Below are 27908 nucleotides of genomic sequence, written 5' to 3'. Positions count from 1 at the left end.
CCTACTTTTTTTGGAGTTTCATTTTTCTAGGTGTTACTGACGCATAGATAACGCATCCAGCCACACCTGCGTTCACCTGAACATGTCTTAAAGCTGTAGTTTGCAGGAACATAAAGGATAAAATTGTGATTCCTGAGGGTATTGTCTTTTTTAAAAATCTGTCTGTGTGTACCTGCCAAAAGACAGGGGAGTGGCTCAATATAAAATCCTACCCAGGAGTCCTGTGGAGACTTGCCTGTCAAAGTGGAAAGAAAACCAGAACGAAAACGGCAGAAATCAGGTAACAACATTCATACTGCACAGGTGAAGTTCACAGACAGCTCTTACGTGGACGTTATCTAACATCCAGACAGCCAAAATCTTTCTCTTTAGATTGTCAAGGATCAAAGGTAAAACACATTTACATCAAATATATTTTTCTTTTTATCACATAAAAGAGAAAATATAAATTTACCATAATAGTTTCATTTAACCTATTAATCTCATGAAAAAAAAAATCTTTTTTTTTTATTCCTTATGTTATATGATTCTAACCAGCTGTTGCTCTCTTGAAATACTTGTTTATTTATAAATCTGATGTGAACGATCAGATTTCTTTCTTGGTTTGGTGCGGGATTGTACCTGACTTAAAAGATGGGAAACCAGATAAAAACAGTAGAAACCAAAACAACTTTATGATTTTAATGACATTAAATATTACATTTGAATGATAAATTAATAGAATTAGTTCATTTAATTATTTATGGGATATTTTTAAATGTTTGTTTTATTCTAAACTTCACAGCAGATGTGATAAAGAAATTGGGCTAAAATCTGTTTCTGAATTCAGTTCTGAAAAGCCTTGCATGGACAAATAAAGACATTTATTTGTCTATGGGGGACCATTCACTGTGTTTAGCTTGTTCATGTATTGTGGTTTGCACGGAAACAGTAGCTGGTTATGCGTTTGAAACTGAAGATGTAAGCAGGGTGGGGTGGTGATGAATTGCTTTACTCTCTCCACTGTAAATATGAGACTATACATGCAAGTCTTTTGTTGGAGCAAGTAATTGTCCCTTAGGCATTATTTTTCATTAATGTTAAATACGGGTATGTGCCATTTATAATTACTTTTTGGATATGGTCTGGAATAGTCTTTCATTCTTGCCTTGAAATCTGAGTAGAATCTGCTAAGAAAGAGAAAACTAAATCCTTTTGTTTATCAGTGTGCACCCATTTTACATTTCTTGTTAAAACTTGTTGTTTTGAAGGACATTCAGTCATGTACATTAAAACTGTATCATCATGTAAACGCAAATTATTCTGTAATTTTGCATAGCAATACATCATTAAAGTTTAATTGATTAAATACAATGTTAACAGTGAAGGAAATGGGCAATATATGTATTATGCAATATATAGTTCACCTGCAATAGGCTACAAACACCATGAAGGTCCATTCATTTATGAGTATGGTTAGATCTATTGCTAAACTGATTCTGCTTATCATACCGATATTAATGATCTGTTATGCTACATTTATTCAGCATGGAATGGATGATTTAAGGCAGCAAAGAAACTATTCAGGAGGAAGTTCAGGAGACAGAGGTAAGGATGCTTGATCAGATCACTCACTTTTGTTCTTGCCCTGAGTTTGAGTGTAAGCCACTTATCGGAGTGTCTATTTACACCAAGTGAAAATAGCGTGCCTTGTTGGCAAGTATTTAAATGTTTTAAATGTTTGTTTTTTTAACATTTAAATGTTTTATTTAAATGTTTTAATGCCGTAGTCAGTAAAGCATAATGCTTAAAGATCTAGGTTTTGACGCGATAGACCTGGGTTTGAATCCGCCTTTTGCAGAGCTCGCTCTTATCACTCACATATCACACCAGAAAGGCATTTACTTTCAATAAAAATTACGAAATGTTCTAAAAATGGAAATAAAGTGCCTAATGAAATGTAATAAAAGCATTTATTGAGTAGGGTTAGGGATAGGTGTAGGGAGGGCTTTTATTGTCCCATTAAGGCGGCATCCATTTAATAATTTTAATAAATATAATCAGTTATTATTACATCCTGTTTATGTACAACAATACTGAGGTGCAAATAGTATGTATCTGTCAAAATAAAGCATAAATAGCATCAAATTAGTATTTAAGCATATTGCAAAGAACTATTTTATACGTGGTGTAAATAGAATATATCATTATTTTCACTTAGTATGCTATTTCACTTAGTGTAAATATCATCTATCGCTAAGAAAATATGTTATTTTCACTCAGTGTAAATAGAAACTATCGCTAGAAAAATATACTACTTTCACTGAGTGTGTATGGAATCTAGTTGCTATTTACACTTGGTGAATAGCATCTATTGTGCAAATAGCCACTGCCATTAATTATTTGTGAAGATCTTTTTATGGAGAAGACTGTGCCATCTAGTGGTTCTGTAATGTTACTGAGAAGCTTGATTATTTCACTGATGACTGGTGAAGTGGGACAGTTTTATTCAGTGGTGTTTATCCTGCTATATGTTTGACTGTACATTTATAAGACATGTATTCTGAAAACACAGGCACCACTGAAACAACCGTCTCTACTACCAGAATTACATCATTGCCTCCACGTAAGTTATCCCCGGTTCACCCTCCCATGTATATTTTATCTGTTCTGTTTTATTCATATGCATTGCCTTATTCCTCTACAGTATTTGTGCATCATGGGAAATTTCCTGTTTGTCATACTGTGAATGTAACTTTTCAACTTGAGGTCTAAGTGGACATCGCTGTAGTTTACTGTGGTTTTTAACCCCCAGGAGGCTTCAGTGCATCCGCCAGCAAGGGCATGTCAAGCACCTTCGGGTCTCCTAGCCTGGAAAAGAACATTTTAAATCAAAACAGCAGTTCTTTTTTCTCATCCTGTAAGCCAATAAACCATTTGATATTATAAATACAAAGACAGAATAAACTGTTCTAAGGATATGTAAAGGGCTAAAACTGTCCCTGCTTCTGTGTCTCAGCATCTGTGGGTGTGAGTGCAGGTGGGTTAGGCTCTGGATCAAGGGAATATCTAGTGGAGGAGTCACCTGTGAGTAAAAGCAAGAAGGGAGGAGGTGCTTCTGGAGTTTTTGAGAGCGTCTCTGGATCTGGATCAGGATCAGGATCTGGATCAGGATCAGGGTCGAGGGTGAGATCCAGCTCCACTGATGGCATGAGAAGAACACAAGACTCCCATTTGTTTCTGGAAAGGAAAAGCAAAACCACTCATTCGCGTCGTTATGATGGTTAGCCACAGCTGAGAAAGCTTAAATAAATAATAATTTGTTTTGTCAGTTCTTCATTATACTAGCATGTAATCATTTTTTAAACTTCAGGAAGCTCAAGTGAAAACTCATCCCCGGAGATCACAAGAAAAGACTATAGTAAGACCCTCAGCCACATTAAAATGATTAACCGGATTTTTAAATGATTGATATGAGTGTTTGCTTTATTGCTTTTTCTTGCTTTCTAGGTTCAACTAGAGGAAGGAGTCAAAGCAGGGGTGAGATTATTTACACTAATGCAAAATATATACATATATTGCATAGGTCATTTTGGATAACTATATTTATTGTCCAGTATTATTATCCTTATAAAAAATGTTTATAAGGATAATAACATACTTTCAAAAAGCCAGTGGTATAAAACCCTGCCCAACACAGACATGTCAGTCAACCCGAAAGCATTTCTGATAAGCTAAAAATGGTGGCCCGCTCCCCAGTCACACAGTTGGGACAGTTCCTTCATTGAATTACCAAACACGTCTTTAATTTTGGCCTGAATTTTTCATTATGAGAAATGTATTACACATTATTTTGTCAATTGAAGCTTTTAACTCTCGAATATTTCTGAAAAATTACTATTGTCCATGTTGAAACAAGTTTTCTACTCGTGTTCTGTCTTTCACTAGTCTTTTCTAGTAAGATAAAAAAAAAAAAAAAAGTTTCACTCAAATCAATATCCAATGTCCATGTACAGCCTTGGCCAGAAGTATTGGCAGTGACATCAATTTTGTGTTGCATAAAGTTTGCTGCTTCAGTTGTTGTGGTGTTGATTCACATTTTTCTAGATTATTATGCAGAGTGATCAGATGCATTTAAAATAATTCCAAAAAGCTTCATTGGCCAAATTTCACAGTTTTTTGGCCCCTGGCACTAACATCATTTCACCAATCATATCATCAGCACATGGGAAAGTATGAACGAGTAATCACTTGAAATCACTCTATAATACTGATTGCTGAAAATGATAGAGCAGATTGATTGCTATAAAATTACAGAAGATGTGCTTCCAATCATAATTTATTTCTTAACAATGATTACATCCAAAGAACGACATGCATCCATCATCGATTTGCATCAAAATACCCTCACCTGCAAGGAAATTGCGGTCAAGAATATTGCACCTGAAAGAAACATTTCATTGCACCCAAAATGTCAAGAAAAGAGGTTTAACTCCATTGAAGAAGGCTTCAGGACATCCCAGAGTGTCCAGCAGGAGCCAGGACCATCTCTTCCTGAAGAGTCAGCTACGGAATCGTGTCGCCACCAGTGCAGAGCTTGCTCAATATTGGCAGCAGATGGGTATGAGTGCATCTGCACACACAGCGAGGCCAAGACTTATGAACAACAGCCTGGTGTCAAGAAGGCCAGCAAAGAAGCCACTTCTCTTCTAGAAAAACATCAAGGACAGACTGAAATTCTACAGGGAGTACAAGGATTGGACAGCAGAAGACTGGTGCAAAGTTAATTTATCTTATGAAGCCCCTTTATGATTGTTTGGGACACCTAGAAAATTGATTGTCCGGAGAAGAAAAGGCGAACAGCTACTATGAGTCCTGTGTCGTGCCAATAGTGAAGCATCCTGAGACCATCTATGTGTGCTTTTCATCCAAGGCAGTGGGCTCTCTCACAATTCTGTCTGAAAACACTGCCATGAATAAAGAATGGTATCAAAATGTCCTGCATCTTCTCCCAACGATCCAGGAGCAATTGGGTGATTCTTTGCATTTTCCAGCATGATGGAGCACCATGTCACAATGCAAAAGTGATAATGAATTGGCTCGGAAATCATTATATTTAAATTTTGTATTCGTGGTCAGGCAACTACCCGGATCTTAATCCCATAGAGAACCTGTAGTCAATCCTGAAAAGGCGAGTGGACAAGCAAAAGCCCACAAATTGTGATCAACTCCGAGCACTAATAAGGGAAGAATGGATCGCCATCGGTCAGGATTTGTCCCAGAAGCTGATATCCAGCATGCCAGAGTGAATTGTAGAGGTTAAGAAGGGTCAACACAGTAAATACTGACTCTTTACAATAAAAGCCTTTAAAACTTATAAAAATGCTTATTGTACACTCTAGAAACATGTGAAAAAATAATCTACAAATACTGAAACAGCAAACTTTGCAAAACACAAAATTTACTTCACTGCCAATACTTTTGGCCACAACTGTATATATTCATTTTAAAGATAGCAGTCTAATAAGCTTTATAATGTAATGGTCAGGGGTCATTATCGTAAAATAAACACTGAAGGACACCGACACAATGTTCAATGTGTCTCAACACTTGGTTTGTGGGACATTACTTATTACTAATTACCATATATTAAAGAGTACATAACACACAGTTATTGCCTATCTTATGTTAATCTTGAGTACCTATAGAGTAGTATTGCATTCTTCATATCTCCGAAGACGCACAAACAATACATCATCGCATTATCCCTGGATAAATTTTGATTCACTATACGTTCGTGTTGTTTACATTATATGCACATACACGCCGATTGCCAACAAAACACTCACTGCCTGCGCCCTGCGGTTTCGACTCATGACCGGGAACTCCGTTGTTGCTCTGGAAAAACAAGCCGAATCCACTGTTTCCTAAACACTGGGTTATTTGGGAAGCTAAACAAGGTTATCTTTCCATCACAACCAGATCTAAAAACAAAATGACAGCACTGCCGCTGAAGGAGTGTATTTGCCACAGAAATACTCCGTCATACGTCCAACTTGAAATTTTGGCCATGTTTAGCATGAGAATCCAACTCTTTAACAGTGTAAATAAGTTAGAATGCATGAAATACCTGCATGAAATGCATAAATATGCATTTATGCATGAAATGCATAAATATATGTGCTAAATGTGTTAGTGTTGAAATAATGACAAGACACTCATGTTGACATTTTTTTGTTGTTTTCTCACTATCTCTATTTTTATCTCTCTTTCTGTCTTCTGTTTTAGAGACGGAAATCAGGACCAGACTGCAAAGTGCATCTCCCTCAACTAGATGTATGTTATCTATTTCTATTTAATTCAATTATTTTAGGAAACCAAATAAATAAATAGAGATGTAGCACTCAACGAATAATAAATCTGCATTAAAAACACTCAAATGAAGTGAAATTATGTTGAGAAATGGATCAGATTTGCCCATTGTAACTAACAAGTTAACAAATGGATTGAACGTGTTTTTCCCAGATGCTCAAGGAAAAAGCTCAGAAAATACTTTGTTTTTTTCAACACCTGAGAGAGTGCAAGTAAAAGGCACGTTTAGACACGAAGTTGTGACTAATTCAGTGCTGTTGCTATAGGGACCGAGCTGGATGATGTGAAGAAGCTGTTGAAGGGATCGCGCTCCGCCAGCGTCAGCCCCACACGATCTCCCTCCTCGTCGCCTCTGCCTATACCTCGCAAGGCCACCACCTTAGATACCAAGATCTCCACCAAGCAAGGTATGGAAAGCTCTTGTGTAGTTAAAACTTGATTAAACTGCAAGATATCATTGTATTTAACACTCCTACCATACATATGGTGTGCAGAGCCCATTTATTTTCATGCACAAAAATACTCCAAATTCCCCAGTTCATCCAAGCATAGAGATCTTGTGTTCATTTCCAAAGTGTTAAGACCTCCTTTCAATTTTCTCAGTCGAGCAATACGACACCACTATTCTTGACGCTGACCTTGCCTCGTACACATGGAACACCTCCACGCTGCCCTCTACAGTCTCTGGCACAGGCACTGGTGCTGCTTACGGCTTCCACAGCAACACCAACAACATGTCAACGGGAGCTTCGCTTGTCAGCAGCACATCACCATCCTCCTTATCAGGTCTGCATAGTTGATCACTGATGTTGGCCTGATAATATAGAGAATTGATCAAGTCATTAATCTTGTTATTGATTGAGGCAAACTTTGAACATAAATATGTAAATCGCTCTCGTCGTCATTATCACACCTTGCAAATTATTCTGGGGTGATTATAAATAAAGCTGCGAACACATCGAAATATTCAGTTGAAAACACAGTCCTCTAAAAGACATGCAATGGCTAAATACATATTTTTTTTACTTGACTTACAGTGTATGGCTTCCACAACAATTTAGCTCCTGCTAGTGGAGTTCTAACTTCGAGTGGAGTTAACACACTCCCAGTCACAGGTATCCTCTGAGGCATATCATATTAAATAATTGTAATGACATTAGATGCCAATAAGCATGTTTATTTGTTTATGTGTGTATTTTTAGGATATGGAGTGCAGAAGAACTATTCGACAAGTCCCAACAGCACTCTTGCTGTTAGCACAGGCGTCTCCACTGCAGGTGTTTGTTATATTCATTCTGTACAACAGGGCTCAACCAAAAGGATGGCCCAGGGTCAATGTGAGAGCAGTTGATAGAATCATCAATTGCTCTGTTGGGCCAATACTGGATTGCCACTGTATTTTGCATTCATTAATCCTGTGTTTTTCGCCATATTTTTTATAAACAAAATAGGTTATATATTATTATTAATGCTTATTAATTTTAGTTGGATATTTTTCCCCAAAGCCGAAATCTCACATATTATTTGTTTTTTAACTGTATTATTTTGGGTAAAGAATTCCAAACATTTTATGACATTTATAAATATAGTTTATATAAACATACACTACTATGCAAAAGTTTGGGGTCAGTAAGGGTTTTTACTTTTTTTTTTTTCATCAAGTCATTTATTTGTTAAAAATACAGTAAAACACTAATATTTTGAAATATTACAATTTAAATTAACTTATTGTCGTTAATTTAAAACGAACTGTTTTAACAGTTAAAACTAACTGATTTATGTTAAATGTAAATTATTCACGTAATGACAAAGCATAATTTTCAGCAGCCATTACTCCAGTATTCAGTGTTACATGATTCTTCAGAAAACTTTTTCTTTTTTTTTTTATTCAGAATGAATAGAAAGTTCAAAAGAAAACAATCCAACTATGTAAAAGTTTTTACTGTCACTTTTGATCAATTTAATTGAATTTTTTCATTTTGTCAGGACATGTGAAGCACATTGTTGCTTGTAATTGTTTAAACAGAAACACTGTGTCCTTTTAAGTGACATAGGGTGGCAAGTAAAATAGGTGGCAACGAGATATTTGAACATAATTATTTATTTGTTTATGTGTGTATTTTTAGGATATGGCCATGGTGTGCAGAAGAATTATGCCTCAAGTCCCAACAGCACTCTTGCTGTTAGTACGGGCGTCTCCACTGCAGGTGTTTGTTATATTCACTATTTTTTTTACACAAAAGTGTTTATTAATTTTAGTTGGATAATTTAAAGATATTTTTCCCAAAGCCGGAACCTCACATATGATTTGTTTTGAACTGTATTATTTTGGGTAAAGAATTCCTAACATTTTATTTATGATTATTTTATGTTTTAAGTATAAGTATAATTTATAAAAACATATACTACCATTCAAAAGTTTGGGGTCAGTTATAGGGTTTTTACTTTTTTTTTTTGTTCACCAAGGTTGCATTTATTTGTTAAAAAATACAGTAAACCCATAATATTTTTAAATATTATTATAATTATAATTTATTATAAATGCAATGTATTCATGTGATGGCAAAGCTGATTTTTTCAGCATATTACTCCAGTCTTCAGTGTCACATGATTCTTCGGAAAACATTGAATTTTTCCCCAACTATGTTTAATGTTTTCATTTTGTCAGGACACGTGTTCAATCACTGTTGCTTGTAATTATTGCTAAGCACTGTCCTTTTAAGTGACTGCTGGTACTATAAGAAGTTGGCAAAGAGATACTTTACATTTGAACATGATTATTTATTTGTTTATGTGTGTATTTTAAGGATATGGTGTGCAGAAGAATTATTCCTCGAGTCCCAACAGCACTCTTGCTGTTAGTACAGGCGTCTCCAGCTCCACTGCAGGTGTTTGTTATAGTCACTCAGTAAAGGATTTACAGTATAGTACCTGTAATTCTCAAAAGACGTAGCGATTGTCACATAATAAACGAAGAATGAAGAATTTGTGTCACATTTAGGAACTGGTACAAGGACCCTTAATGAGAATGTGTCAAAGAGATACCTGACGCTGGAGAAGGAGAACATTCCATTGAAGAGAGAGACGGATGAATTTATCCTGACCAAAGACAGTGGCAAGCAGTTTACCAACAGCGCCCCCAATGGGACAGCAGGTAAACACAGGACTGAATGTTGTATTTGATGTTTTAGACTAGAGATTGAATTAAAGTGATTTGAAATACAACATCATTGATGTTTTGACCTACACTAACACTATTTATTGTTTAACTTGACTGATTTTAAAGGGTCATATTCAGATGTTTCAGTGAAGAAGGAAACTTTGACCAGCTACACTGAAAGTGCTCCTGTGAAGTCTAGTTCTGGCGCTCGTTGTAAGGGACTTCATTTTTTTATGAATCATTAATATGTGTATTATAAAATTAATATGTGATTTTTAACTCACAAAAAATATTGTTACCTCTCCAAAGATGGATCTACGTCAGTGTCAACAAAAGATAAAGCTACTTATGCTGGTAAAACTTTTTATTTGAGAAACTATTGCACATAATACAGCATACAGTCAACACTGAGACTCACATGTCTTTTGATATGTGTGTCCTGTCAGAGATTCATAAGGCTAAGCTTGTGGATGAGGATGGGGATGACTGTAAGTGTGGAGGGGGTCTTTGTGGATGTGGGCCAAACTGCTGTTCCTGGTGGAAGTGGCTGCTGGGTTTTTTGCTCAGCCTCCTGCTGCTCCTCGGCCTTCTGTTTGGACTCATTGCTCTATGTAAGATTTGAATGTCTAGATTTGAAACTTACAAAGTTTACATTTGTGCTGTTGCATACAGTCTTCTAATCTGTTGCTAATCTCTTTTCCTTGAAGCTGAGGAGGTAAAGAAACTGAAGTCTCGTGTCAGCGCTCTTGAGGGAATATCTTCCTCCATTAATGCCCGCACAAGTCGCCTGTCTGCTCCTATTGATGACATTGACAGATATAAAGACGTTGGAAGTAAAGCAGCATATGTAAATTCACTGGATTCTGCAATTTATTCAGACGATTCTGTACTGCAGAAAAATGTACAGCAAATACTGAGAGCAGAGCTGCAGTCTGAAGCAATGAAAGGTACAATTCTGCTCAAACACACACATAAACATCGAAATGTACGTTTAGTAGTAATGCATATATTTGATTATTAAATGTATTTATAGGCAAACACACTTAGATAGCCAATACATATAATAATATAAACCTTTTTTTGTGTATCTAGCCTTCCTTGCTTCTTCCGTTAAAGCTGAAAGAGGACTTCCAGGGCCTAAAGGTACATCAGATGTTCAGTTTTGACTATTTACTCATTACAGAAAACTTAATTTATAACTTCAATTTTGAGATTTAATAGTGAACAACCTGATTTCCTATCACTACCACAATAACACCTTTACTCTTTTCACCACTTTCAGGTGAAAATGGACCTCCAGGGATTAGGGGTTTGTACAGTTTTAAAACTGGCTATCTGTAAATTAAATTAAAATATGGTTTATATTGATATGCGTACATTTGCAAACATTAAATTATTCAAACCTGTTTTTCAGGAGACAATGGTTTTCCAGGACTGCCAGGTAAGAATAATGCTTGGTCTTCTTATAAGACTAAAGTCTTAACAGTTGTGCGACAATCAGATTTCATTGTTTTTTTTATTTGTATCTGTAGGTCCACCAGGAATGCCAGGACATCCGGGAAGGGAGGGACAAAAAGGGGATAAAGGAAGTGCAGGTACCTGAAACGTTACGCAAAACTTTTATTTTCTGGAAAAACATTCATGGTCGTCCATTCTGTGTTTCAATGTACAATTACCCCAAAAGTTTAGAGGTTCAGGTTTAGAGATACAGTCCATGAATGCTGAAGCTAACAGGTGCTATTGCTGCAGCGCTAACAAATAGCTCCAAATAAAGTCAGTTAGTCCAACACTCCTATACTTCCTCCATGCATACACTCCAGTTTACAGCCTAGTCCCTTGCTAAATTTAAGAAACATCTAAGACACATCTCTACTGTGTGAACACTTGACGTTTAATGCTCTTAGTCTTTCTGAAAAAAAAAAATGAATGAACCTTTTCTAGATGTTGCCTCATGGTAGCTTGTATGCTAATGTTGTAAACTAAAATGTATGTGACAGGTGAACATGGTGCAGAAGGACCACCAGGATTCAGGGGAAGAGATGGACCCCGTGGAGAGCCAGGACCCCCTGGAAGCGGAGAGAAGGGTGAAAGGGGTAAGATACTGCGTGTTTTGAGAATTTATCACATGAAACATGATCTTAACATTATATTTTTAGTACTTAATTCATTACAATTTAAATTCTCAAAAATAGCGAACGTTTGAGATTTAGTGTATCTGTTTGTTCTCCAGGTATTCCTGGCTCTCCTGGTCAAGTTGGTCCACCTGGGCCTAAAGGTCAATACAAAATACAATTTGTATTATTATTTTTTATTGTTGATGTTTTCATTTGGGTTATAAAGGCTGATACTTATTTTATTCAGTGACATTAGCTGTGCAGAATGGTTTGAGATGCGAGTCAGTGTGCGACGATATTGGCATAAATATATTTATACTTGTGTATAAATGTTTACCTAATCATTAGGCAGTAATGAAGCAATGCAGTAATGTTTGATCTTTGTTCTCTTTTCATCTGTTTTTCAACAGGTGCTAGTGGTTTACATGGTAATCAGCTTTATTTAAAATATTTTGGTGGCATTATGGATTTGTTTTTGTGTCATCATATAATGACTTTACATGTGAAAAACACTTTTTGTGCAGGTGAACAAGGCCCTCAAGGCTTCAGAGGTGAACCTGGCCCTGCCGGGTCTAAGGGTGTGTAGCTCAATGATACCTGGTGCATTTCACAAAGCAGTAGGCCTAAATAAAATCATAATGTTTATATATTTTTTTTAATAAAATTCTTTACAGGTGATAGAGGACTTTCTGGTCCACCCGGAAGTAAAGGTTAATTACCAATTATATCTCAGGCTAACATTACCAATGTATTAATATAGTCAATGTGAATTCATGTGAAATGATGTGTGTGTGATATCAGGTGATCATGGCGATAGAGGAGACAATGGATTACCAGGTATGTACTGTATGTTTAGACAAAGCCGTATCAAAGAACTTGATTCATTTGTGCCATGTTCACAAATATTTGATTCGATGTTAAATCATTGTACCCATTATCAGGTATTCCTGGTGCTGCAGGACGACAGGGACCAGCTGGTGAGAAAGGAGCTAAAGGAGCAGCAGGTGATTCTTCTGTTATTCTAACGTTATTCCCCCCACGAGAAAAAGAAAAAGATTAATACATTTGCACAGATTAAAGCTCCATTATTACCTGGACCTCTTTAATGCAAATCTTGTATTGGTGTAAAATAAATCCCCAGACAGTAATTCTGTCATTTCATACTAGGGCCTCAAGGAGCTGATGGTGAAAAGGGCCAAAGAGGTAAGTGGCATTTTCAGAATTTTATGATTTCAAACCAAAGAATACTTTTCCCAACTTTATGTACCTAAATCTGCATATTTATTTTAATCTGTATTGTGTATAATTTCTTGTTCATATCTAGGTGAGCCAGGCTCAATTGGCTTGCCAGGAATCAGAGGACCACCTGGGCCATCCGGTGATTCTGGGCAACCAGGTATAAAAGCATGCAGAAAAACATGATCCTCATTCTGAGAAAACTATCTCAAGCTGCATTTCTATAGCACACTTCCCATCATTCACCATGTGATAATTGCACACTGTGAAATTACTAAAGTTTGATAATAATAGAACATAGAATTAATAGAAGTACATTGAGTTTGATTCTACATTTTTTCTACTGTTCTTTTTAAATCAGGAACTCCAGGGATTCAAGGACCTCCAGGTAACATGTCACTTAAACTATATTATATTCTATACCTAAGTTATAAATTAAGTTATGCATGTTATTTTTGTTCAATTAAGATTGCTATAATTTATCTAATTGATCATTGTTTGTTTTCTTTTGTTTTCAGGCCTACCTGGCAATCCTGGTCAGCCTGGAGCTCAAGGTGCTTGTGTGAAGACATCAGTATTAGTGAAACAGAATATAGGATCAATGTTTAGCTGCTTTTGAAGTCTTCTATTTTTAGCTCTATACTTTGTCTTATTATTGGACATTAGAATCATATAGGTACAACTATGTATATCAATGTCCTAATAAATAATCTTAAAACGTTCACAGGTGAGACTGGTGCGGCTGGAAGAGTGATCAATGCAGGTAAGCATTAAAACACACCTAACAGTTCACTGTGCAGTGTTCTGAACTTGAATTGAGAGTTAATCTGAAGTAAAAAATTGCTTGATTTTGCAGCAGGTTCTAGCTCAGTGGCAATCCCAGGACCGCCTGGAAGCCCTGGTCCTCCTGGCCCACCTGGACCTTCAGGACTCTCAGGTATGCTCATAATCATAAACTGTTAAAAACAACCAAACCAAACCCAGATAAAAAAATTTAGCCACATCAAAACACCGTCCTCCTGTTAACCAGTAACTGTGCCAGGAATATTTGTTGATTAGCCCTCTAATTAACCCTCAAATAAATAAATAACTGTAATCATATTATTGATGCCAGTATCTATAAAAAAAAATCACAATGAGGGAATGCATTACTGCAATTCCACTGTGTGGAATGTGGTACATGGAAACATTGATGTTTTCTCAATTTACAGTAAAACTACTGTATGTTAGACAAAGTTGATTTGTGAATAAAAATATCTAATTTACTTTCCAAAGATGCGGCAAAAAATCCCCCTTGAGAAGAGATGTTTAGAAATTAGGTTAATAGAGCAATTTCTGGAGCACTTCAACAGGTGTCTTCCATGTGAGGGTAACAAGATTCAAGAGTTTTATTTGTCACATACACAGTTATATACACAATATACAACTGGCAGTGAAATGTAAACAGGTCCGCTCCATGGACAGTGCAAATAACAGTTACAAGAACACAAGGGGAAATTAAAATAGAAATAGAATAAAATTAGAATAAAAAGTATTAACATAAGTAGAGTTATAAATAAATCAAGTAAGATAAAAATAGGAAATAAGATAAAAATAAAAAAATAAAATAAAAATATAAAATATAAAATAAGTGGATATGATAAGTGAGAAACTGTAGACTTAAAAATAAGTGGTTAACATAAAATATATATATATATTTATATATAGAGAAGTATGATGTGCATGCAATAGGTATAATTGCAAATCGGAGTATAATGTGCAAACAGGAGTATGATGTGCAAACAGGTTATTACAGGTTGTTACACAGTAACAATAGGAACGTAAAGTGCAGTGCAATGGCAGTATGTGGATGTTAATGTTTAAACTGTATGTTTATGCGTGTGCGGGGTGAAGTGAAGTCACGTGACTGAGTTCAGGAGTCTGATGGCCTGGGGGAAGAAACTCCTCCTGAGTCTTTCAGTCTTTGCCATCAGGCTACGGAAGCGCTTACCAGATGGCAGCAGGGTGAAGTGAGAGTTTGCAGGGTGATTAATGTCTCTGATGATTTTAGTAGCTCTACCTCTGCAGCGTTTGGTGTAGGTGTCCTGCAGAGACGGGAGAGCTGAGCCTGAGATGCGCTCGGATAAGCGCACCACTCTTTGCAGGGCTTTGCCATCGTGACTGGTGCTGTTCCCGTACCACGCTGTGATGCACTGAGTCAGGACACTTTCTATCGCCCCTCGATAGAAAGTTTTCAGGATGGCTGGTGAAACCCTGAATTTCCTCAGCTGGCGCAGGTGGTACAGTCTTTGCCTGGCTTTTTTCACCTGTGTCTGGATGTGTGTAGTCCAGGTCAGATCCTCGGAGATGTTCACACCCAGGTATTTGAAGCTGCTCACTCTCTCTACCGGTGTCCCGCTGATCATGAGAGGGGAGTATGACCGATGCTGTCTCTTCCTGAAGTCCACAATCAGTTCTTTGGTCTTGTTAACATTCAGAGAGAGACAGTTGTCCTGGCACCATGATGTCAGTTGCTCCACTTCGTCCAAGTATGCCGTCTCATTGTTGTTGGAGATGAGACCCAGGACAACAGTATCATCAGCAAACTTGATGATGGAGGTGGAGCTGTGTGTGGACAAACAGTCATGGGTGTAGAGAGAGTAGAGCAGGGGACTCAGCACACAGCCCTGTGGAGCTCCAACACTCAGGGTGATGGAGGTGGAGGTGAACTGGCCTATTCTCACCGCCTGGGGTCTGCCAGTGAGGAAATCTTCAATCCAGAGGCAGAGAGAAGAATTCAGGCCTAGATCCAGGAGTTTGTGTGTTAGCTTAATGGGAACTATGGTGTTAAAGGCTGAGCTATAGTCAATAAATAGCAGCCTGACATAGTTCCCACTTTTGCTGTCGATGTGAGTGAGGCAGGAGTGAAGGACGTGAGAGATGGCATCTTCAGTCGATCTATTGGGACGATAGGCAAACTGAAGAGGGTCCAAAGTGTCAGGAATGGAGGAGCAAATGTTGTTTTTAATAAGTCTCTCAAAGACCTTCATGACTAAAGATGTGAGAGCCACTGGACGATAGTCATTTAGGCAAGAGGGTTTACTGATCTTAGGTACAGGGATGATGGAGGATCGTTTGAAGGAGGTGGGGACAACAGATGTAGCAAGGGACTCGTTGAATATGGATGTAAAGAGCCCTGCGAGCTGATCAGCACAGGACCGCAGAACACGACCTGAAATACCATCCGGCCCAGCAGCTTTCCTGACATCCACACGTTTGAGTGCCCTCCGAACCTCGTCCTCCGAGACAGAGATCACGTGACTGTTGCTGCTCTGAGGGACTCTCTCTGACGCGTCACTCGCCGGAGTCGCGCTGCCGCGATTACCATCAAAGCGAGCGTAGAAAGAGTTTAACTCGTTCACCAGCAACGGATCAGCTCTCACCTCTGCAGAGGATTTAGTTCCAAAAGCACAGATGGTCCTCAGTCCCTGCCACATCCGCCGGGAGTCGTTGAGTTGGAAATGAGATTCCACTCGGTCTTTATATCGGAGTTTTGCGGCTTTAACGGCGCGCCGGAGGGCGTAACATGAAGCTTTGTACTCCCTCATATCCCCCGTTAGGAGACCGGCATTGTAAGCGGTAGTGCGCGAGTTTACTGCAGTGCGAATTGAACTGTCCACCCACGGTTTCTGATTAGGGAAGGACGTTATAGTTATTGTTTGTGTGGCTTGCTCTGTCAGTGTATTGATAAAGCAGAGCGCCACTTCTGTGAACTCGCTGACGTCTTCAGAACTCGCGCGGAACATGTCCCAGTCGACGTCATCAAGAGCTGCCTGTAGCGTGATCTCTGAATGGGATGACCAGCGTTTGACTTCCCTCCTCACCGGGGGCTCTTGAACGAGCCTTTGTTTATATTCCGGTGTGAGGAAAATGGCGGCATGGTCCGATTTGCCAAAAGCTGGCTGTGAACGAGCTTTGTAGGCGTTCTTAAACGGAGAGTAGCAATGATCCAGTGTGTTTGCTCCTCGTGTGGGACAGGAGACATGCTGGTGAAAGTTTGGCAATACTTTCTTTAGGTTTGCTTTGTTAAAATCACCCGCGACGATGAAAGCAGCGTCGGGGTGTTTGTTTATGAAGCCGCTGGTCACATCATGGAGGGCAGATAAAGCCAGCCCCGTGTCTGCCTGTGGTGGAATATAAACGGCAGTGGCGATGACCGAGGAAAACTCCCTCGGCAGGTAGAAAGGCCGGCACATGAGAGTTAAATGTTCCAAGTGAGGCGAGCAGGATCGCGAAAGAATGGAGATGTTCCTAGGATCGCACCATTTCTTGTTTATCATGAAACACACTCCACCGCCTTTAGATTTCCCGGCCTCGGCTGTTCTGTCCATCCGAAAAACAGAGAAGTTCTCGGACGGCGTCACGGCTGTATCCGGGACCGCTGGCGTGAGCCATGTTTCGGACAGACAATAGATGTTGCAGTCTCTCATGTCCCGTTGAAAACTTATCCTGGCTCTAAGATCGTCCATCTTATTCTCCAAGGATTGGACATTTGCGAGCAAAATGCTCGGGAGAGGAGGACTGAATGCTCTTTTTCTCAGTCTGTTGCGGATCCCAGCGCGTTTCCCGCGGTGTTTTTTGAATCTTCGCCGTCGACTCGAGTGGCCATTGTTCAACTCGGCGTCCCGGCGAATCTCAGATGGAAGATTGGAGAAAGTGTCCTGAAACAGGTCAGTGTAGCGGTAACCAAATTCCAGAAGTGTTTTGCTGTCGTAACAGATCAAAGCAGATGATCCGTTGGAAAAAATAGAGAGTAAAAGAGAGTAGAATAATAAATAAAAGCAAAGTCTTAGCGGAGCGACCTGAACGGCGACCGAACACGGCGGCGGAAAGAGACAGTGGGAAAGAGTGGGAAAGAGAGTTTTGGAGGGACATTCAAATGCCATTTGACTTAAAAACAGCACATCATTGGCTACCTTAAGGTCTGCCCTTTTAATTCCCATAGTGCAATATATTGTATATTTTTATGAATAACAAGGAAATTAGTAGAAATTGATTCTTGCCATATGTCAACTCCGTACCATAAAGGGTTAAACACATTTTGGATATTAATAATAATGACACCTTGTTTTTACCTCGCAATTTACATGCATAGATTTTTGTATATTTCGAAAATCTAACAAATTATATATACTTGAACTATTTACTGTGTTTAGATACAACTATTTATAATGTCATTTTATGGTATCTCTGTTTTGTGATGCTAGGTCCCGTTGGCCCTGCTGGACATCCTGGTCAGCCTGGTAAAATTGCATTTTGCATCTGGTGTTGCTATTTAATACTGTATATGAGTAAAATATAAATTCCACGAATCCAACCATTCACCTCAATATCTGTGCAGGTCTTAAAGGTGATAAGGGAGATCAAGGAGAACCGGGTATTGTTGTGAAGACTGGTGAGACTTTGGTTTCATCTCGTGCAGAAAGTAAGTCTTTATTTTAAATAATCTAATTCCATCTAATGCTCTAATTTAAACATTAGTAGTTGTAGAAATGCATAAACATAATGCTTCTATGTTTGTCATTTTTAGGACAGTATGGAGCTGCAAATGTTGCTGTTACAGGACCACCTGGTCCTCCTGGTCCCCCAGGGCCTCCTGGACGTCCAGGTACAGTAACATTATCCATGAAACGTTTTAGGATCAACATCTTTTTTTTGCCACGTTAATTAAGTCTTTATAAAATTTCAGAGGTCATGAAAAGTTATGGATATGACAAAATACACCAGATTTTTAAAATTAATTTTAGATGGTCATTTTTAATCTCCAATAGGAGATACCAGAGCAGGTCCACCGGGACCTCCAGGCGAACCAGGCTCACCAGGTAAGATGAAGTTAAGCAGTTTACTCAAAATATTACATCTATTATTTGATTAATAAATTTTTTTTTGGCCAATTGTTCTTCTCAAACTATACTACAAACGCATACTCGTACTAGTGGCATACTTTTCTCAACTCTTCTGTTACTGTCTCATAGGATATGGCAGACCTGGGGCTAAAGGAGACAAGGGAGATTCAGGAAACTTTGTGCCCAATTCAGGTTGAATTACAGCATATGTCTAGTATTATACATTATTAAAATGGTGTTGTGGTGTTTAAAGTCTCACAGCTTTACAAATGCTGGCTACACAGGAACATTTTTCGCAGGACCACCTGGGCCACCAGGACCCACAGGGCCTAAAGGAACGACAGGTAAGTCTTACCTAAAACTTGAGTTGGGTTGATTCTACTTATCTTTCAACCTGTCGCCAGTGAAAACACTATGAAAATATGTCAGAAGGTAGTTTAACTATGATCAGATATCTAATGATATATATGTAAACTTCAGGAGCCCAAGGTCCAAGAGGATATCAAGGTAAGGCTTTCTTCTCCAACTAATTCTTAATATGAGTCACAAGAATTAAAATGAACAGTAAAACACATAAAATACTCAGATGGATCACCACATGCCTTATAATAGCGCTTTGTTTGCCATATGTGACGTTATTTTTTTAGGAGAACCAGGTCAGCCTGGCCTTCCAGGAACTTCTGGTAGAGTTAGTAAGTATTTTTTGACAAATATATTAAGATTGTGACACTCGCAGCAACAGATTTGGTGAATAATGAGTCTGTGTTTAGTTGGTTTATGGAATTTCTACAATAATTTAATTTAATAATTGAAATATTGTAAATAGATTATAAAACATCTGACACAAAGAGGAACCGTTTTTAAATGTTCATAAAAGCTATAATAAATATTGAACTAATCTTTTTTTTACTCTTTAGTCTCTGAGTACGGTGTCGCTCAAGGGCCACCTGGTCCACCAGGGCCTCCTGGACCGCCTGGACGAGAGGGCCGTAAAGGTAAATAACTTGAATAATAATGAGGAGACATTGTATTCAGGTATAATTATATCTACAGTACAATAACTTAAAAAATATATATTTCTCAGGGGATCCCGGAGTACCAGGTTTATCAGCATCCCAAGGAGAGTCAAGAGGTAAATCTTAGTATGATGTACTGGATATGTATTGAAGGAATAGTTCACCCCAAAATGTAAATGTTGTCATCAATTACTCAACCTCATGTCATTTCAAACCCACTAAAGAAGTGAAGATTCTGGTTAGACAAGTCAATAGCTTAAAGGGTTAGTTCACCCAAAAATAAAAAGGATGAAGATGAATAAAAGTCTATTCATCTTCATCCTTTTTATTTTTGGGTGAACTAACCCTTTAAGCTATTGACTTGTCTAACCAAAATCTTCACTTCTTTAGTGAAACAAATGTAACTGAGCATTTTGTGGGCTGACACCAGAGATAAAACCATATTCATTGATATAGCTTTAAAAAGATGGATACCGCAGTGTGGGATACCTCGTTTTGGAAAAATATAGAGGACCCACAAGAAATGTTTGGAAATAACACTCACCTCTAGTTGCACCATTATTAGATTAGTAGATGAGTTTATCAAAGTAAAACAATGCCGTAACTCCCTGCATCACTTCTCATTGCCCTCAGTATCAGGAGCAGTTGCAGTTGGGTCCCAGGGGCGACCTGGTCCTCCAGGACCTCCCGGTCCACCCGGTGCTCCAGGTCATTCCAGTGGTTCCCATTCTGCCTCAGACTATCGGCGTTACATCATGGAGTATATGCAAAGTGAGTACCTGTTTATTTGGATGATCACACTCCTACACCTAAAGGTCATTTCCTCATGAATGTGGGATGTTCTTTCCACAGGTGACAGCATGAGGCAGCATTTGTCTAGCATTCAGGGGCTACCAGGTCCACCAGGTCCACCTGGGACTTCAATGTCTGTAGAGGACGTGGCATCTCGGGTCATCGCTTACATTCAGCGTAAGTTAAGATGCCATCTGTGCCGCTTGTCTGTGTCTCCTGCTGCATTTGTAGAAAAATATATACTTTTGTTTCAGGCTCTGGAATCAGCGGTAGCAGTGTTAGCCAAGGTGCTCAAGGTCCTCCAGGACTTCCTGGCCCTCCTGGCCCACCTGGAAGTATAACTGCTGACTACATCATTTCTCTTTTACAGAGTGAGTAAACCATGTCAGATCCTCTTATGTATAAATGGCCTTTTGAGTCTTGAATCTGATAATTGACCCAGTGACTTTCTTGTGCTCAGGAGAAGATGTGAGACGTTATGTGGTTGGCCCTCCAGGACCACCGGGTTCACCAGGGATTAGTGCTAGTACCTTTAACTCACAGGAAGTGGCAAACTACGCCATCCGAATAATGAATGGTGTGTCTTCAATCTGAATTCTACGTTAAAGCTGCAACAGTTCGAATTCTGTAAGTCCATTTGTGTATTTGTTTTTAGAGCAGGGGATGACGAGCAGACCTGGACCACCAGGCCCTCCTGGCCCACCTGGCCAAGCAGGTGCTACCTACAGCGAAATAACAGCTCTGATTCAGAGTATGTGACCCTTTTTTAATTTTCCAAATATTTTTTATTATGCGTTTTATAACAGTGCGTGCACATGCGAAGAGTTTCCTCTGCTTATATTCTCCTTGAATGTGTTTGAAGGGTCAGGGCTTGGGGGAAGCGTTGGGCGTCCAGGGCCTCCTGGACCTCAAGGGATACAGGGACCCCCTGGTTCGCCTGGTGCCCCAGGAGGCAGCTCCTCTGTAATCTCAGGTTACAAACTGGAGGACATCCAGCTCTACCTGCAGAGTGAGTTGTCCAATGAGTTTTACTCTACTGTCTGAGGGCCTTTTTACCCCTGGTATTAGGATGTTTTCAGTGCTTTAACCACAAGTGGACAGCCGATTTGCATTATTGTTTACATGCATTACCACTTAACATGCATTTTAGCACTTTCACTGGAACACCAAGTGCAGCGCACAAATACTATTGAATTAATCAAGCCATTACGCTGGTTACGAGTGAGCGGGAAAGGAAGTGAAGGGAAATACCAATAGTAACGGCGACAAAAAATATGTTAGGATGCTCACATGTTAGGTCATTGGGTGGAGAGTAGGCAGTCTTTTTGGCTGTTGAGCACATTGAGCATCTACACTACGAAAGCAGTCCAGTCGAATGTGGACAAGCTCAAATGTTTAATGTCTAATGCTGTCCACTTGTAAATGGATCGTCAAAAACGCATTTTAATACCAGGTGTAAATATGGTCTTATATATACCTGCAATGTTAAAAAAAAATTATGTGATTTTGTGGTATTTAGAGTCTGGTTTTAGGGGACCTCCTGGCCTACCTGGTCCACCAGGACCCCAGGGTCCTCCAGGTGACACTAGGGGCCTTGTATCATATACAGGATCTTCTTCACGAGAACAGATCCGTGCTGAGCTGCAGGAGTACTTGAACAGTGAGTGTCACTCACCACACGCTCTAATCCGGAAACTGACTCCTCAGTGTTACCTTACATTGGACACATTCACTTGATGGATGTTTGACTGATTTAAGTTGAATCCATGATTTGTTGAACTCACACATCCCAGATTTGTCTCACCAGGTTCTGCAAACACTTCATGGTTGATTGCCACATCAATTAATAGTTTAATTTTTTTTTCAGGTGACACAATGAGGCGCTATGTTCACGGTCCCGCTGGGCCTCCCGGACCCCCTGGCCAGAAGGGTGAACGTGGTGACCCCGGACACAGTTATCAGAGTGGCAGAAGCCAGTACCGCTATGGCACTGAGATCAGTGAACCAGTGGACTACTCCAATGTTGCAATAAAAGTGACTGATTACATTAAAAGTGAGTATAGTATCATTCAATCCTGTATGCACCACAGTTATATTCATATTAAAGGAGTAAAAGTAACTTACATTTGTGTTTCTGAAAGAAATAGCCACACATACAATGCAGCAAAAGAATAGTTTTATAGTTTAAGGTAGGCGTTGGTCACAAGTGCTGATATTTAGAACAAAACAACCGACTGTCTTTCAAGTAAGCTATTGAATCATTCGTTTAGTCGATTTGTTCTATTCTTTTAGTTTTTCTTCTGAATAATTACCCCACAATCGTTTATCGCATGTTGTCTGATTTAAAGCTATGATGGGTCTTTATCAGAATATCATTATTTTTGGTCTAGAGGCTGCTGTAGACCCTCTTTAGTGGGAGACAGCAGAACCAGATCATCAGCAAACAGAAGGCATTTGACTTCTGTGTCCAGGGTGCCGCAGAGAGCCCTCGCTAACTTATTCATTGAAGAGCATGGGACTTGTTTGTCATTTTTTAAGGGGTATAAGCCCAGTTCAGCCCTACAGGCATGACGTGCCTATATTTACCTGTTTTTTGCAAATTCCAGTTGTGATCTTTCTATTAAACTTTTATACCAAATTTGACACTTTAATAGTGGTCCCCAAATTTCACTCCCATACAGTAGAATTGGTTTAATGATTGTGTGATATAGGAATTTGATCAATGTTTACTAATGTACCAATTTACAAACGCTCGGACACACTCGGCATCGCTCGCGCAGTGTCGGTCTCTCTTGCTGACACACTCGGCATCTCTCGCTCACTGACGCTCCACTTTTGTCAAATACGGCGCCTCATAGCGCCCTATAACAAGCGCAGCAGTCATCTACATCCAAGTATAGATCTCTGCAGGTTAGTAATAGGAGTTACTAGATCAGTGGGCGGGGCCATAAACAGAGGGGCGTTTTTCACTGCCTTACCTGATTTGCCCACGTCACAGTGTGGGTAGGGTTTAGGGGTGCGGTCGGGTTCATTTTCTTTGGGTGATTTATAAACACCCATCAGTTTGAAAACATCCACAAATTTAGAAACGCCCACATTTGTTACGCAGAGACCCCATACTCTCTACATCACTCATAAATCACAATAACTGATCAAATAATACTTTGGCGGGACAAAAAAATCCATCCATCCATCCATCTTCTTCCGCTTATCCGGGGCCGGGTCGCGGGAGCAGCAGTCTAAGCAGAGATGCCCAGACTTCCCTCTCCCTAGACACTTCCTCTAGCTCTTCCGGGGGGACACCGAGGCGTTCCAAGGCCAGCCGGGAGACATAGTCCCTCCAGCGTGTCCTTGGTCTTCCCCGGGGCCTCCTCCCGGTTGGACATGCCCGAAACACCTTCCCAGGAAGGCGTTCAGGAGGCATCCGGAACAGATGCCCGAGCCACCTCAGCTGTCCCCTCTCGATGTGGAGGAGCAGCGGCTCTACTCCGAGTTCCTCCCGAGTGACTGAGCTTCTCACCCTATCTCTAAGGGAGCGCCCAGCCACCCTGCGGAGAAAGCTCATTTCGGCCGCCTGTATCCGGGATCTTGTCCTTTCGGTCATGACCCAAAGCTCATGACCATAGGTGAGAGTAGGAACGTAGATTGACCGGTAAATCGAGAGCTTCGCCTTACGGCTTAGCTCTTTCTTCACCACGACAGACCGGTACATCGACCGCATTACTGCAGAAGCTGCACCGATCCGTCTGTCAATCTCCCGTTCCATCCTCCCCTCACTCGTGAACAAGACCCCTAGACCTCCACTTGGGGCAGGAACTCTCCACCAACCTGAAGTGGGCAAGCCACCCTTTTCCGACTGAGGACCATGGCCTCAGATTTGGAGGTGCTGATCCCCATCCCAGCCGCTTCACACTCAGCCGCCAAAAAACATTTCAATGCAGGAAAAACCCTGCTACTGTTTTACTAATACTGTGAATTCAGACATACTAGTCATTTCACATACTGTTGTTTAGTCAACTATTTAGTAGGGAAGAATGCATTTTTGGAGGCAGCCACAGTTTTTTGAGTCATTGACTTGGTTGATTCATTCAAAAATGACTCATTCAGGAACAAAACATCACTACTATGTTGTGTTGGCTTAGTTTGGTACTACTAGTATCTGGCGATAGTATGTCTAAAAAAAAAAAAGGAAAAATAGTTATAACAAAGCACTGTAATAAAAAGTAAATCCATCCATTTTTCCAAACCGCTTGTTCTAAGTAGTGTCGCAGGGATGCTGGAGTTAATCCCAGTTTTTTGGGCCCTAGTCAGGTAAACACTGGATGGATTATCACAGCGATAATAAGCAAACCCATGTCACTTTTTCATTAGATCAAGGTCTTCTGCAGGACATGACAGAGGGATACTGGAGAACACAAGCAGGAAGGATCCAAGGGCCCGCTGGGCCTCCTGGTCCTCCTGGCCCACCCGGGTACAGCCGTGTGATTGGTACCTATGGGAACGTGACTGCGGACCTAATGGACTTCTTTAGAAGTCAGTGTCTACTTTTACTCACATACGCTGATTATATATTTAAATCACCACATTTGGCTTGTATTATCATTTATTTTTGTCTAAACATGATCTTTTCAGCATATGGGACTATCCCAGGGCCTCCTGGCAGGCCAGGACACAAAGGGGACAGAGGATACCCAGGACCTAAAGGAGACAAAGGTACCGGTCATCATTGATATAGCTATTCTGGACAAAATCTAACAGGAAATCAGCTGAAGTGCTGCCCGATTAAACATGAAAGTGAAGAGCTGTATGGTTTGTATGTGATCTACAGGGGAAACCGGAAGCTCAGGGATATCCGGCCTCCCGGGACAAAGAGGACCAGAGGGACCAAGGGGAGAAAAGGGGGAAAAAGGTTAGAATAGTATACTTGGTTACAATAAGTTATTATAAGTGAAATGTCACATCAACCAGCATCTAAAATCTTCACATGATGACATATTTGAAGGCAGCACTGGATCCAGCAGTCTGACATGTGTCTATCTTTAGGTGATATCCAGACTGGTAGATGGAGACGGACCACTGGTGTGTAAGGGCTCAAGCTTTTGCGGTAGCACACTTTCGTGGATGCACTGACAGCGAAGATAAATGCATAAACTAGCCTCTCTTTATGAAGTAACAGTCTAGAGGCTTGTTTGGTTCCTACTTTATCACACTATACAGTATATAATCAAACCAATGCATGCAATATTATAGTTCATACATTCCAAACAATTTTCAGCTTTACTAGCATGGGTTTAAGACACCAGTCTTTAAGTTTTCATTATTATACATTTTTAGCACTTGAAATGTACTTTTTACCCAATAGTTGACTTTGTAATTAGCTTTATTTTTTTAATGTTTTTTGTATTATATGAATCTTGTCTATGGTGATGTCTTGCATTGCAATCACATAAAAATCTAAATGTAATGGATAATCCACCAAACAAAAAATATAGATTTTTTTTTAAAACCATGTGCTGTAACATGACTCAACAAGAGCCACTGAATATTTAACAAAGAACAGAGTATGATTTTACACCTACCCGATATGAACCCAAACTGCACCATGTTTAGAAAATAAACACCAATAAATCAAAGAAAATACAATGAGTTTTATTTACAGTATATCAATGGACAAGCATTTCGATACATAAATTGACCTCAAAAATGCATCAGATATTCCATCAAAGTGCTGCAAGAGGTTAAGGTCACTGTTCAGCAGTATGACACTGGGATATCGGCCCCTTCTCTCTGTCTCTGGACAAATATCTCGATTGGTAATGCACTGTTTGTGCAAGTGCCAACTTTTATAACCTGTCTGTGTAAAATGCATCATCTGTTCAAAGAGTTCACGTCTCTGGTAAAGTACAGCATTTGGGATTTCTCTCAGCATGCAAAAGGTATACGAGCACAGCATGTCATACTATGGCTAAGATACAGATGTGTGATTTCTTGCACATGTTATCAAAAATAGAGCTTGAATCAAGTCCTCAGCAACAGTGAGACATACTCGTGTCTTCCCACTGAAACACTTTTGCAGACTGCAATGGACTATTCAAAATGCTGCTCTACATTTGACTATCAAAAGTACGTGTCCTTCAATAAAAAGAAAACCTCAAATGAAGATAAACAATGTAACGTGCAAGTTCATATTCCCCTTATATTTTGATTAAACATGAAAAACTTCAGTTAATTCCATAAATAACTTTACCACCGTATATGAAACATTCAAGGAGGCAAAGACTGCCCTATTCTCCTTCAAATAAGTGAAATTAATTTGCTCATAAAAAAATAAACTCGGCTACTCTGGACCGCAAAGTGAAATGCCAAATGAGAAATGACATCATTGAATACAAATATTTGGGCACAATTTCCTTCCTAATGCACTAAAGAGATCACTACTGCATATGTTCAGTTTTGTTTTAAAGTGTGCAATGTCATCTTACGGGTTACATTCCTTGACTGCAAACATCTTCAACCATAAAGCAAATAGTAACAGTTAAAAAGAGGCGTTTGTTTTAAAAGCAACTTTGCGTAGACATTAAAAACAGAATAGGCCAAACTCACAGGAGGATACAAAAATATAACGTATAACTGCTGATACAAGACCACGACAGCACTGAAGCTTGAGTAACAGCGACTAGAGTGTCCACGTGTTTACATGTGATCTCTTAGCATTTATGTTGTCTGTGATATTATGTTTGTTATGGTATTTTCATCATGTCACCCTCATTAAGGCTGTTTTATGAATGTATTCCACAAAGACAAGATGATATTGCCTGAGTGCTTTCACTGCTAATTTGCCCTAATGTCTTAAGCACAAATTAACATGACCAGAAGACAACATACAGAAAACTAAAACGTTAATCCATTGGATTCAATGTGGCAAAAAACATGTCAAGGTAATGCATAAGGTTTGTCCTTCATTACTGTTAACTTTCCAACTCTAAGAAATTTAATTTCAACCCCATGCATCTATTCTGATCTCATACCTTTGAAAGGACAATGGGCTCTTGACTAGAACTGCACTTCCTCGCTTTAGATAAAGCTCAGTGGTGAAGGTTAAGAGCCGGAGGAGTGGACACTGGGAATAGGGTAGAATTTAGAGACTCTGCTCTGGGTGGTGGGATTGAGGCATTCAGACTCTCCGCTCATTTTAAAGAAGACTTCCTGTTCTTGCAGTTTACGTGTGAACTCCTCCTCCAGAGCCTAAGAGAGAGCAGGAAACAGAGGGAGTCATACAGTGTGTGTACTTACAAAGAACAGTCCTACTCAAAATATATTAAATAGCATATTTTCATTCCAGAATACTATGACC

The 27908-nt window shown here is 39.4% G+C and overlaps 2 protein-coding genes across 6 annotated transcripts in view; one reads left to right on the top strand and one right to left on the bottom strand.

The window, feature by feature from the left end:
• Positions 1–232: 232 nt before the first annotated feature.
• Positions 233–26207, top strand: col17a1b (collagen, type XVII, alpha 1b). 3 transcript variants are annotated; one of them, XM_079843188.1, is made up of 56 exons: positions 233–280; positions 1527–1587; positions 2555–2605; positions 2795–2899; positions 2999–3262; positions 3353–3400; positions 3490–3519; positions 6268–6315; positions 6618–6758; positions 6955–7137; positions 7389–7466; positions 7554–7628; positions 8478–8558; positions 9159–9239; positions 9353–9505; positions 9638–9724; positions 9821–9865; positions 9958–10122; positions 10219–10458; positions 10604–10654; positions 10794–10820; positions 10926–10952; positions 11044–11106; positions 11509–11616; positions 12150–12203; positions 12300–12335; positions 12427–12462; positions 12567–12629; positions 12793–12828; positions 12950–13021; positions 13223–13249; positions 13380–13415; positions 13589–13624; positions 13718–13798; positions 18108–18143; positions 18242–18325; positions 18431–18508; positions 18672–18722; positions 18876–18938; positions 19031–19090; positions 19227–19253; positions 19394–19438; positions 19664–19741; positions 19831–19878; positions 20396–20533; positions 20615–20731; positions 20809–20925; positions 21015–21131; positions 21210–21305; positions 21417–21563; positions 22074–22214; positions 22422–22607; positions 24926–25087; positions 25187–25267; positions 25383–25463; positions 25598–26207. In XM_079843188.1, exons 2-56 carry the CDS (start codon positions 1533–1535, stop codon positions 25639–25641), a joined length of 4680 nt encoding a protein of 1559 aa, XP_079699314.1. In that variant the 5' UTR covers positions 233–280; positions 1527–1532; the 3' UTR covers positions 25642–26207. The 3 variants fall into 3 exon arrangements, with proteins under 3 accessions (XP_079699314.1, XP_079699313.1, XP_079699315.1); XM_079843187.1 differs by having other exon boundaries at positions 258–389; XM_079843189.1 differs by lacking the exon at positions 9159–9239 and having other exon boundaries at positions 258–389.
• Positions 26183–27908, bottom strand: part of slka (STE20-like kinase a) — a 32910-nt gene continuing 31184 nt past the window's right edge. For all 3 annotated transcript variants that reach the window (XM_079843190.1, XM_079843191.1, XM_079843192.1), the window contains one exon: positions 26183–27799. In XM_079843190.1, coding sequence (XP_079699316.1) covers positions 27653–27799 — 147 coding nt within the window. In that variant the 3' untranslated portion in view covers positions 26183–27652. The remainder of the gene's footprint in view (positions 27800–27908) is intronic.

Source organism: Gobio gobio (assembly GCF_949357685.1).
Source record: "Gobio gobio genome assembly, chromosome: 18".
Classification (NCBI taxonomy): domain Eukaryota; kingdom Metazoa; phylum Chordata; class Actinopteri; order Cypriniformes; family Gobionidae; genus Gobio; species Gobio gobio.
Note: the sequence above shows the minus strand (reverse complement) of the source record. Positions and strands in the feature narration are given on the sequence as shown.

What these genes read in the sequence shown, in the direction of transcription:
- col17a1b (XM_079843188.1), top strand. Translation starts at nt 1,533, where the DNA reads ATGGATGATTTAAGGCAGCAAAGAAACTATTCAGGAGGAAGTTCAGGA. An exon ending in AGGAAGGAGTCAAAGCAGGG is followed by an intron (nt 3,520 to 6,267) that starts GTGAGATTATTT and finishes CTTCTGTTTTAG; the next exon opens with AGACGGAAATCAGGACCAGA. An exon ending in TGGACCTTCAGGACTCTCAG is followed by an intron (nt 13,799 to 18,107) that starts GTATGCTCATAA and finishes TTGTGATGCTAG; the next exon opens with GTCCCGTTGGCCCTGCTGGA.